General features: G+C 38.3%; 2 protein-coding genes across 3 annotated transcripts; both read right to left on the reverse strand.

Annotated features, from left to right (window-relative positions):
- Positions 1–897: 897 nt before the first annotated feature.
- On the reverse strand, positions 898–8,196 carry LOC124217202 (RNA-binding protein cabeza). Of its 2 annotated transcripts, none has more exons than XM_046622599.2 (8): positions 7,897–8,196; positions 6,703–7,083; positions 6,434–6,548; positions 4,660–4,688; positions 2,570–2,703; positions 2,085–2,446; positions 1,274–1,528; positions 898–1,137 (listed from the first exon to the last, which is right to left on the reverse strand). In XM_046622599.2, the coding sequence occupies exons 1-8, from the start codon at positions 7,907–7,909 to the stop codon at positions 1,098–1,100; spliced, it is 1,329 nt and encodes a 442-aa protein (XP_046478555.1). In that variant the 5' UTR covers positions 7,910–8,196; the 3' UTR covers positions 898–1,097. The 2 variants fall into 2 exon arrangements, with proteins under 2 accessions (XP_046478555.1, XP_046478554.1); XM_046622598.2 differs by having other exon boundaries at positions 991–1,137; positions 4,660–4,691; positions 7,897–8,195.
- Positions 8,197–9,042: 846 nt separating this feature from the next.
- On the reverse strand, positions 9,043–11,458 carry MED19 (mediator complex subunit 19). Its single transcript, XM_046622601.2, has 4 exons — positions 10,834–11,458; positions 10,566–10,722; positions 10,384–10,483; positions 9,043–10,284 (listed from the first exon to the last, which is right to left on the reverse strand). Exons 1-4 carry the CDS (start codon positions 11,018–11,020, stop codon positions 10,003–10,005), a joined length of 726 nt encoding a protein of 241 aa, XP_046478557.1. The 5' UTR covers positions 11,021–11,458; the 3' UTR covers positions 9,043–10,002.
- Between the last annotated feature and the right edge of the window lie 108 nt (positions 11,459–11,566).

An 11,566-nucleotide genomic window follows, 5' to 3' on the forward strand; every position in this document is an offset into this window, starting at 1 on the left:
CATCTGGGCACAGAATTTTTCCTTTCATCTCAAAAGGCGTCTGTGGAAATGTGAAACAGTTCTGAAATTAACACTGGCGATGATTTTTCCTTCGCACCTCATTTTCTGCAACGTAACAGTATCGTGGAGATTGTGTAGTGGCTGTAATATAAATCTACCATAAATAATAGTTCTTTATGTAGCATGCCTGTAAACCCAGTATTTTTAGGCGAAGATGATGTCAACGAGTGCGAGCCAACCGAGCCAACGGCTCGAACTCATAACATCATTCGAGCCAAAAAAATCCGTACGAAGAAGTGAAGAAATCACGATGTATTTTTGGTAAAGCCTCCGCGAGGTCCATGAAGAACTACGCTAAACAATACTTTATACCGTAGTTCTAAAATTCACTATACCGAGCTTGAACGTGGAAACAAGCCACTTTGGCGCCTGCAGATAGGCAACCGGAGATACAATTTTTCATCTCACGAACGGAAATGTAACGCCAGATTGCCTTGTTTACGTGTTTAAATCGCATTTACAGCCCTTTGCTCAGATTGGCGTAAGGTGAATTTGAAAAAGGATAAAATAAATTTCTTCAGACCATATATGGGCGTGTTATTGTCACAAAATTAATCTGCATAATTTGGAGTCGTTGCGGAAAGCGGTTCAAAGAATAGAGCCGAAAACCCATTCTGAGATGAATAAATTTTAGCTCAAGTCGTTGGTTTCTTTCGAGTTATGTTCCGTTAGTTGCTCATCTATCGCAACCGAGACATTCGTCACGAATGTGCGCCTTGTCCGCTAATAAATCCCACAGTTCTTCAATACACTACCTAAATAAAGCTTCATCGATCTCTGATGGTCTTTACACATAATAGATTCAATATAACACGGAATGAAACAGTTTGTCTGAGATTTACAAACTAGTCTTATGGTTTATTAAAATTCACTGCACGTCGGGTACCATTTTTAACATGAGTACAAAAGTGTTAGTAAATAAAATGCATGTTGCACAGGTCAAATACACGATCTTTATCTTGTGTCAAATACACACACGAGTGCGTCGAATGTATGCACATTTGTTTGAGACGCTCTTCTTTTGTACATGCATACATCTAATACGGACGTTGACGGTCTCTATCTCTGTCCCCACGACTGAAATAACACAAAAAAAATTTGGCTTTAATCGAAAATTAACGTTCATTATTTAACTAGACAATATTGAATAGAGCGTGAAATTTTACGGTCAAAATAGATCGCATCGCAGTTAGAAGATTTAGTTCGTACTAACCCGCCGGAACCTCGCATTGGTCCACCTCGACCTCCACGTCCACCACCTCTGTCTCCCCGGAAACCTCCACCTCGACCACCCCTGTCTCCGCCGCGGCCTCCTCTATCTCCTCCTCGAAAGCCACCGCCGCCACGACCTCCACGGTCACCACCCCCGCGACCGCCTCCACCAGCGCCCTCAGGCTTTGAGCTTTTGCACAAGTTGCACTGATCACGCCAAGCGAAGTTTGTATTTCCGCAATCAGGATTGGGACACCTGTGAAAGTTACAGTCGACGTAGGGAATGAAATCGACGAACAGCTTCAAAGCTGTAGCTGAAAGTTTGCAGTTTTTGCAACGAATAAAAAAAATAGCTCATCGTTCAGGGTGACCACTCAATTTGGTTTTTTTCTTCAAGACTTCTTGCCTCGGTACATCGCGTTTCACAACACTTTGACTACATGTATTCTTAAAGATGTTGATATTGAATAGTTCATCACTATTGAAAAAACAGAAGGCCATAAGCACTGGTAAATACGAAGTTTAGATCTTGAGCAAACGTATTCGCATTGTTATTAATCCTATCATTATTATCTCTACAAATACATATTGAAAATAGAGCGAGTGCGGCAAGTAAGACAAAAATTTAAGAAATTTAGTATTCAAGCGAGCAATAAAAAAATCAACGGCTAGTTTCAATTATTAGTGATAGTCGAACAATACAGAAATCGCATCAAGAACTATATTTTACGAAATTTCCGAGAACTGCAAGTAATTCCCAGGAATTCCCTGTATTCATTTTTTGATTTTTTTTTTTTTCACAATTGGCATACCTCCAATCTCCTCCCCGTCCGCCACTATCACGTCGATCATCACCACCTCCACGCGAATGGTCGTCCCTATCACCTCCTCCTCCGCGGCTACCAAAACCACCTCCACGGCCTCGACCTCCTCCTCGACCTCCACCGCCGCCCATACCTCCGCCACCTCCTCCACGACCACCTTGCCAATTACTTTTGTGCTGTGCGATTTGCACCTTTATGGTAAAACCCTTGAACTCTTTGCCATCAAACCAATCTATTGCTGAGCGAGCCGCGTTCTGATCATCGTATGTCACCGTTGCTTCACCCTTTGGTTTACCTGTATTTTTGTCTTTATACATCCATATCTTTGGCTTCCCAGTTCGTTTATCGTTCTACAAAAAGGTCAATTACAAATTCAAAGATTAATCAATAATGGTATTATATATCTAATGTTTCAAGCGAATGATAAAATAGATTACCTACATTATCAAATTAGGTGCGAATTCTAAACGTACCTTGATAATTCCGATCGCACCAAAGTGTTCGCATATTTCGTCTTCCGTCACGGTAGGATCCATCCCAGAAACAAATATTGTATCTTCTTGAACAACCATCCCTTCGCCGCCACTGCCGCGATCACCATAGCCCCCTGCAACACATCCAATATTAGTCACTGATCTTCAAACCCAAAAACCCTAACTGAATTGTCAACGCATCAACTACCCCTAGTCCAATCCCTAGTTCTAGTAAGCTAATTCAAACTGCAAGCCTAGGATGAAACTTGTACGAATAAAATGCTGCTTCACTGTCTATTGCCTTAATATGACATTGAAAACAGTTTGCCCGATGAAAAAATAGGAAGAAAACTAAACCAGCTTTGATTTATTTATAATGAGTAGTATCTGTCATGTAGCACTGTTGTGTAGTACTATTGATCTTACGAGAGCAAACAGTTGTCACGGGGGAAAATACACTTGTAAATTTGAAAATGCTATTTCTCAATTTGTACACAATGTCAAACCCCAATATTTTCCATCTCTATTCTCACATTACTCTTACTTATTACCTAACACATCCATGTTGTTTCAACAGTTGATACTTGTTCCCATCTAATAATTTGAGCATACCATATAATTTATACATATTTGAGTTATTAGCTAATCTAATTAGTGGTCGACAACCCATTACGAATTGGTAATTTAGCGCCAGTTTTTAAATATCTTATCCAAAGAACTGACCCTACAATTGATAAATAGAAAAAATCATGTCCACCTCCTTAAGTATATTTGTAAATTATATTCAGGTGAAGATCTTGCATCTCATAAAATGCACAAGCATATTTTGTTCATCACCTGATACATCGAGGTATTTTAAAATGACGTATATTATTTAAAATTACTCCAAAGAACACTGCATTGGTAATATATGAATTCAATACCAATACATTATTAACCGCAAACTGCTTCTTACACATTGTAAATGAAGACCTGAGAAGCTTTGCTTCAAATACCTATACCATATATATTAAAGACAAACGTAATTCACCACACTTTACAAGCTGATATCAAAATTTTTTTTAATTCACGCCTCTAAATACGACGTCAAAATTTCATTTATAATCACGCAATAATCTAGCATGAATGACAATACTCAATAAAGTACAAATATTAACACAAGGTTGCAGATCTTCATACAAAAGGGCTGCAACATTATTTCAACCCTTTTAACATCCCTGAATTCGGTGAATAAATCAATCAATTCATTTTAGCGAGGCATCATAGTCATATTATCAATCGCTAGTTTGTTATGGCTAATGACTTCACCAGTTGACATACAATTATCAAGTAAACGCTCGTTGTTCAGACTTTTGCATTGTATTATTGTCTGATTTACCATGAGGAAAATATTCTGGATTAAAATTAATTATAATAAACCATTATTTGGAAGAATTGGAACAAAAAACAAAAAAAAAATTAAAGTTTCACTCAATAAGGAGTAAGATAAAGTGAATACGTATGCTGATTAGTACTTAGCACAGTTATACTTATGATTTAAAGAATTGCTTATAACAAAGCACTTCGCAACTCAAATTGGAGGCTGTTCTGGTTCATTTTTCATTCATCCCTAGCCACACGCACATGGATAATTGATAATTGATTCAAATTTTAGCGCATTGAATCAACCGAACCATAAACGTATCACAATAATAATTTATGAACACCTCAAATGATGAGAGAAATTGCATCGCATATTATTCTTTAACGCATTGCAATATGGATAGATTGTCACGACAGATGTCAGCAGATTATAATTATTATCGGTATAAGTTGAAGGTGATTCCGATGACATAGAAAACAAAAAAAGAGACAGTACAAATTAGTACTGCTAGTTTTGAACTTCCTTGTTTCTCAACATATCCACAGCTACTTAATATCTCTAAATACCCTCCATAATTAAACGTACGCATATCATTGTATCCGGAGTCTGAAACTGTTGCATGGCAGCCCTTTCATATTTTACAAAGTAACCAAGTATTTAAGTTTTAAGTAATTAGAGTGAATGCGTGAATAGCACCAGGCTAGTACAGGCAGCCTGGTGCATTTACCTTTGTTATAACCACCACGGCCACCGCCACTGCTAAAACACAGAAGCAGATATACCAATGAGTCGACTCATGGACAGAGACTGATCGATCGATTGTTGCATGGCGATTCAAATGCTGGTCGCCACTGCTCTTTCTTCTTGATGCACCTACTGTCTAAATGTCCTTGAAGTCTAGATTATTTCTTCAACTATCACAATACACAAACAAGTCATGTCGGTCAGTTTGGGTTTGGCAGTTTTTTTCTTGTCACTTTTTAGGAAATATGTAAACATATACTTTCGTGTGATGAATAGCAATGTAAGATGAATAAATTCAAGGTACACAAACTATTTTTGAACTCAAAAATCGAACGTCACAATACGTTGATATAGTTAAGCATAGTAAGAGATTACATAAAATAAACATTGCTTTGTAGTTAAAAATAGTCAGTTTGAAGTAAACCTCAATCTGTCCCTAAGCATCGTATACAATTAATCAGCACATTTTTTTTAACCATGCCCCAAATACACGGACAAGATTGAACTTGCTTTCTCGCGTGACACTATTGATTTTGTAAATCGGCAGGTACGATAATTCTTGTAGTGTTGAAATTGACGAATATCTTTGTTTTCGTTACCTACTACTAGATTACATTGGGAATGCAATTATGCACAAAAGTAAATTATTATTTATGCTGAAAATAGATACATCTGCAAAGATTCACCAAACAAGAAGTGAAATAGCTCTTATCGAGCCATTCAAAATGGATTGAAGTATATTGAAATTTACGGTACATAAAAATTCGTGTGTTGTATGCTTAAAATAATATATATCTTTTGCTCGAATATCGACTACATATGATAAGGCTCTCTGGCATCCCAGGCTAATACAATTTCGAACAAGATTTCAAAGTTTTTCATACCAAATGTTTAGTTATTGTTTTTCGTTGGATTATACTTCATTACACACTTGTGTAATGCAAGCTAATGTCTTGTACACGGGACTAGGAGAAAAAGCGTTAGATTTGTTCAGTCACGTTTTTATAAAAGAAGAAAATATCACACGTACATTTACAAACGCCACAGTAACTCGTTGTTAAAATTGAAAAATTGAGTTTACCAGAGACCCTGATAATACATATAGTGGATGTAATCTCTTACAGATGCCCTTTAAAAAAGTGTCAGGTCAAGTTTGGTAGTTCTAAATAGCTGCATTGTGTCATTTACGTCAATGACACGCGCCTGCTGCATATTGTCACATTTCTTAAAAAAAACCTTTACAACCGTTTCACGATGATGCAGAAACACAGTGGCATTTATATAGTGAACATGAATGCCGGGGTACTTTTACGAAACATACATAATCGACCTCATTTCGTCATTTGTCATATACAACCTGCAGTTACCTTTATACCAGTTAAACCTGTGTGTTAAACCTGTAGACACACTTCAAACACATTAACGCCCAATTGGGCATAAGACCAATGGATATAAAGCATTCATTGTTCGTTACAATCAACGTTACTGTACATAGTAATACTGCTAACAGTATTATTAATAGTCGTGTAATAGAACCTTTCAATTGTATTACCTTTACCATACAGTTTCGACAATTTTTTTTATTTTTTCCATATATTCTTAATTTCTTCTGTTTTCATTTTCCTTTGATGAATGTGTGTATATATCGTATATATATGTAGATATATGCGTAAAATTACTTTCAGGGTGGCTTACAATCAGCTCTTTTCAAATATTTCTTCCCTTGATAACGGAACAATTTTAATTCAGAAACTTACTTGTATCCTCCCCCTCCACCACTGCTTGAGCGGTCCCCATATCCACCGCGATCTCCACCAAATCTACCTCCGCCACCTCCACCTCCACTTCCACCTCCACTGCCTCCTCCTTGACCTGTACATCATTTTTCACATTAATATATTCAGATTCCAAGCTGCATACACGAGACTGAATTTAATAATAAACACAACTCGTATCCAACAAAGTCTATTTGGACCGAAATCATCAATGAGGTTTTGGGTTCTATAAGTCATATTCAGTTTCTCACCTCCTCCGTAACCGCCTCCACTTCCACCTCTATTGTAACCACTGCTACCTCCTCCGCTTACTCCAGTACCTCCTCCTCCTCCACCTCCTCCTCCCTGGTTATAGCCAGAGCTATAATTACTGCCACCACCAGATCCGGAATTTCCACCCCCATAGCTGTTTTGACTGTAGCCTCCTTGGCTCGGGGCTTGAGTATAATCAGTTCCGCTAGTTTGGTTATAGTTGCTATAATTTCCATAAGTGTTGCTACTCGGCGGTGGTTGACTATACTGGCTGTAGTTGGTACTGCCGCCTGAAGGTGGAGGATATGATGTATCTTGCCCTCCAGAAGGTGGAGGTTGGGTATACTGGCCATAACCCTGCTGCTGGTAGGCGCTGTATTCTGCCAAAGATAATAACAAATCGAAATTCAACTACAAATTTTCAAGTCCCTTCTTATTCCCACATAGAATCATAATGACGAAGCAGTGAACTTATGAAATACAATCCAACTGTTTGTTTGACAAAAGTAAGATTTAATGCGATTCATTGAATATCCATTACGTGACTTATGAGAAATAACAGAGTTTTATCCGAATGGTGGCCATGGTAGCATGGAAGGACAGTTAAATTCTTGAACATGGAGTACATATTTACGTATTGTACAAACAGTGATAGTAATAAAATTTCGTAAATTAAGAGAAGCTTAATGAACTGAGATACACGATCCCATTTCAACTTAGTTGAAGCCACACTAAGGTGTGTTTTTGGAAAGTATGAAATTTATGATAAATCATGTCAACATCACGAATGATAAGACTCCATGTTACAATCAGCAACTCGTAAGCACGAAACGCGTGATTCGTAGTTGATTATTGATCAGGCAGCAAAATCACATTTTCGAAAAGAAAATCTAATGTTATGACTTAACTACGTGCCTTGGGTAGGAAAGAAAAATCATGATATCGAGCGAAAGCAAAGAAACTTAGTATTACCGTCTACAATTAGGTATCATCAGGTTTAATGCGATAAAATTAGTGGCGTGGCAAAGTCAAGACGACGAAAAATAGCATGGACGACTGTTAGTAAAAACGCCCGACAAGACGCTGATCCATTACCAACTCGTATGCACAATTATTACGACGATCCGGTAAGGGACGGTCTATAATATTATCTACAAACAAGCTCGGCTATACAACTAATATATAATACTTACGATTATCGGTCATCGTGCCCGGTGGCGTCCTTCACAAATGCGAATAGCGACGCTATAATTGCTCAAGGCACACCGCACACGCAAAAGTACACGCAACGTCTGGGTGTGAGAACACGTAATGGCGGGAACGGCTCGGCAACTTGGGGACTACCGGCGATATCGTGAAGTTATACCTACGAGTTACGCGAGTTACACCCACGGCGATGGCCGACGTCTACCACCACAGTCACTCGTAATTCTCACTTAGAGCTATGGAGCGTACTTATGGAAGAACCGCATTCTCTAATGGCGGTGCGTTCAAAACATGGTCAAACTCTGGATGCAAATGAGGGTACATAAAATAATCGACGTGGCGCTGATTCATACTGCGTTGATTGATGAAATTGAATGTGTTAGTCACACAGTTACACTTATTGTATCGTAAACGTACACGCTCCATACTTACTACTCTAGTCTCCATGCTCTACCCATCCATTGAACTGGCGAAAAATGGAGCCAAAGTGATGAAAGAGCAAGATTTATATATATTAGGGTTACTCCGTCTCTCTCACTCTGCATTTGATTGGCTGAGTGGTAACGTATCGGCCAATCGAGTGTAGAGCGAGAAGGACACATATACCTTTCGCTCTCACTCTTCCGCTAACTCTCCAGTTCTAGACTATGTAGCCTCGCATCAGGCGGAGAGGGTTCTCGGGGTAAAACGCTTTTCGTACGAAAACTATCCTTACTTTATTTGAAAGATAATTAGGTATCAATACCAAATACGCGCGGAACGATAAAACACATATGATAAAATACAATTGTTGCAATAATGTGTTAAATAAATTAAAAATAGATCGAATGTACAAAAAATGAAATAATCAACGGCACGATAATCTTGCGCATTTGGTATTTCTCTTTCAAGTTTTCGGATTAAAACGGTGAGCTTTTAATGATTTTCATTGATTTTGCTCCAGTTTGATCACACACTTGGGATTCCGTTGGTTTTCCAAGCGTTGACTAACTGCAAGTGAGTGCAGACATATTTTGATATACTTGCCTGCGATATTGATAAAATAAATTTGAAAAGTCTCATTTTCAGTAGGCTTCTTTAAATTTTTTGGTATTGCTTCTTATTGTTAGATGTTAAATTATTCAAATATTCGGTTTAAATGTTACAGGATTTGTTATATTGTAGGTAATATGTACAAATATCATAGGATAATTCATGTTTCGATCAATCTACAAATTAGTTATACCATACATTAAATGAAATATTGGTTTCCGTTTGAAATTTGGTGAATAATAAATTTTGCGTTTATTTTACTACTTGGCATAAATATTCTTAATCAATTCATTCTTTTATAATTAGCTAGTTGTTTTGTGAACACATCATTCATCTGATTGACTTTTCTCTTGTTTAATATCAAATTATAAGAGTAGTAAGTAACAATTGTTTGCACAAGAAACTTCGCTCAAATATCGATGATTAGCAAAGTACCTCTTGTGGCCAATCAACATATTCGAAACGGTTCTACATAGATTTTCAATTCCTAGTATCGGTATTCCAACAACTGGTGGCATTGACAAATTGTCATGAATACAAACAATCTTTTTTCATAACCGAGTTTTTCTTTTGTTTAGTATTCAATAGTCAAAACAATCTATATAGACATTAGACTATACTACTGGACACACAGCCTTTTATCGAAACTGAGACGATGAAATTAGGTTTCACAGAACTGCGTGAATTCCTGGATACACTTTGGCCGATTACAGGACTAAAATGGTGTGAGTAAACAGAGTGATAGACAGGCCGAGTTCACCAATAAACATCCTATCTAAAATTACTGTAATTGCAATGAGGTTTTATTTCGCCTATACAGTAACTGATGCATGCACGACAATACATTAACATGTATTGGCTGCAGTTTAAAAATAACATGGGATATTCTTTAGTTAAGAAAAAGCTTAAATTTCTTACGTTGCGTTGAATTGAGCAAGGCACATGGGCAGTTCTATGATTTCTGAATAAATGAATTAAACTCGTCGTCTCGTTTCACTTTGTGTACGAACCACACGGGTATGTATAATCGATTAGATGAATAAAAATGGAAAGAATGGAGATCACGTATTGGAATGCTGCGAGGGTGTGAGACCTCCGGGATGTTCAGGGCTGTGTTTTTGTTTTTTTCGTTTTTTCTCTTTCTTCCGTTTCTTTCTCTCTTTCTCCTCGTCATGCTTCCTTTGTTTCTTATGCTTTTTTTCATGGGGATCAGGTCCCCCTATATCAGTGGTAGTAGCCTCTTGACCGCTCAGAGTTTCGCCAGGCTTATGTTTATGCTTTTTGTGCTTATTCTTGTGCTTTCGCTGCGGTGCCTGATTTACGTAACGATACTGCTCTGGGAGCTGTAACATTAGGAAACGGATATCAGACAGTTTTGGGCGAACAATAAAATGAGTGTCTTTAACGGAAACATGTAAATATAACGAAATGAAATAACTCACAGGTCCGGGATGTAGTCTAAATCCAGCGAGTTGCACGCTGGTGAGTGGAAGAAGGTCTTTTCCACAGATTGGAGGCTTGTCTATCACAGACCTTAGAGAACTGAAAGAGAAAAGAAATATGTTAATGAGAATAATAGTTTAAACGCGTTACAATACAAAATAATAATGTTTCAAGTTCGTACCTATTGTCTTGGTGACCAGGCGCGTCGATGATACCAGGTAAATTTGGCAAAAATGATGAGAGTTGTTCCTTGAGCTTTTTACCACTGAATTTACTATAGGAATGCTCGAGGCCATAATAGGCCATCAAATTTGTAGCCCCCGTGAGTTCACTTTGCCCTAGAAAATATTTATAGGACATTTGAATTAAGCTTGAAAGAACTAAGAACTGGCAACGTGTATTTCGTTAAGCATTATTCGAGGTTTTAAATTGACAAGTGATAATCTCACCAGGGGGCTCCTTCATTAAGTAGAAAGGCCCGCTGTGGACGATTGAGGGGTTCTTGCCGAGGGAAATCGTCGTTTTGAGAGTTCCAGTCGAGTCCTGACGTGAAACTACAGGGGAACGGGCTCCCCTCGGTGATGATTTTGGTGAGTATTGTTCCACTTTACTACGAAACTGATCACCCATCATCATCCTCCTGGCTTTACTTCATCGCCCTTTCGCTACAGTAACAATGTTTTATCTTCCTATTTTGGCACAAGCACTGCAGCGAAATAAACAGTAGGGTAAAGACCGATGGGAACTGTGCGCTCCGCCGATGCTCCACCCGGACGTTATTTCACTGCAGCGATGATCCTCGTGTGATGCAACTGTACACAGAGAATCAACGACACTTTACACAGTCTAGTGCATATGTCGGCTATTTTAATAATCTCGCTAGACAAAACGCGAGGATCGGAGCCTCGCTGAAGAACTTGGACGCCCGCTGAGTCTCGGCGACCTTATCACATTGTTTAAAAACAATAAATAACGCGATGAAAACTGACATACATAACACCCATAATCGCGACAAACTCACTCAACGAGCTCAACCACACTCGACGCAGACAAGAAACTGCGATTTGGAAACATTAACGATTCCTGGCCTTCGAATATTTAGGTAACCTAGAAGTGCACACCTGCATGAAACTAGCGGGAGTCGTACACGCTCACTTTTGGAACACAGAATGGACCTGCACA

The sequence above is a fragment of the Neodiprion pinetum genome, chromosome 4, assembly GCF_021155775.2.
Source record: "Neodiprion pinetum isolate iyNeoPine1 chromosome 4, iyNeoPine1.2, whole genome shotgun sequence".
NCBI lineage: Eukaryota > Metazoa > Arthropoda > Insecta > Hymenoptera > Diprionidae > Neodiprion > Neodiprion pinetum.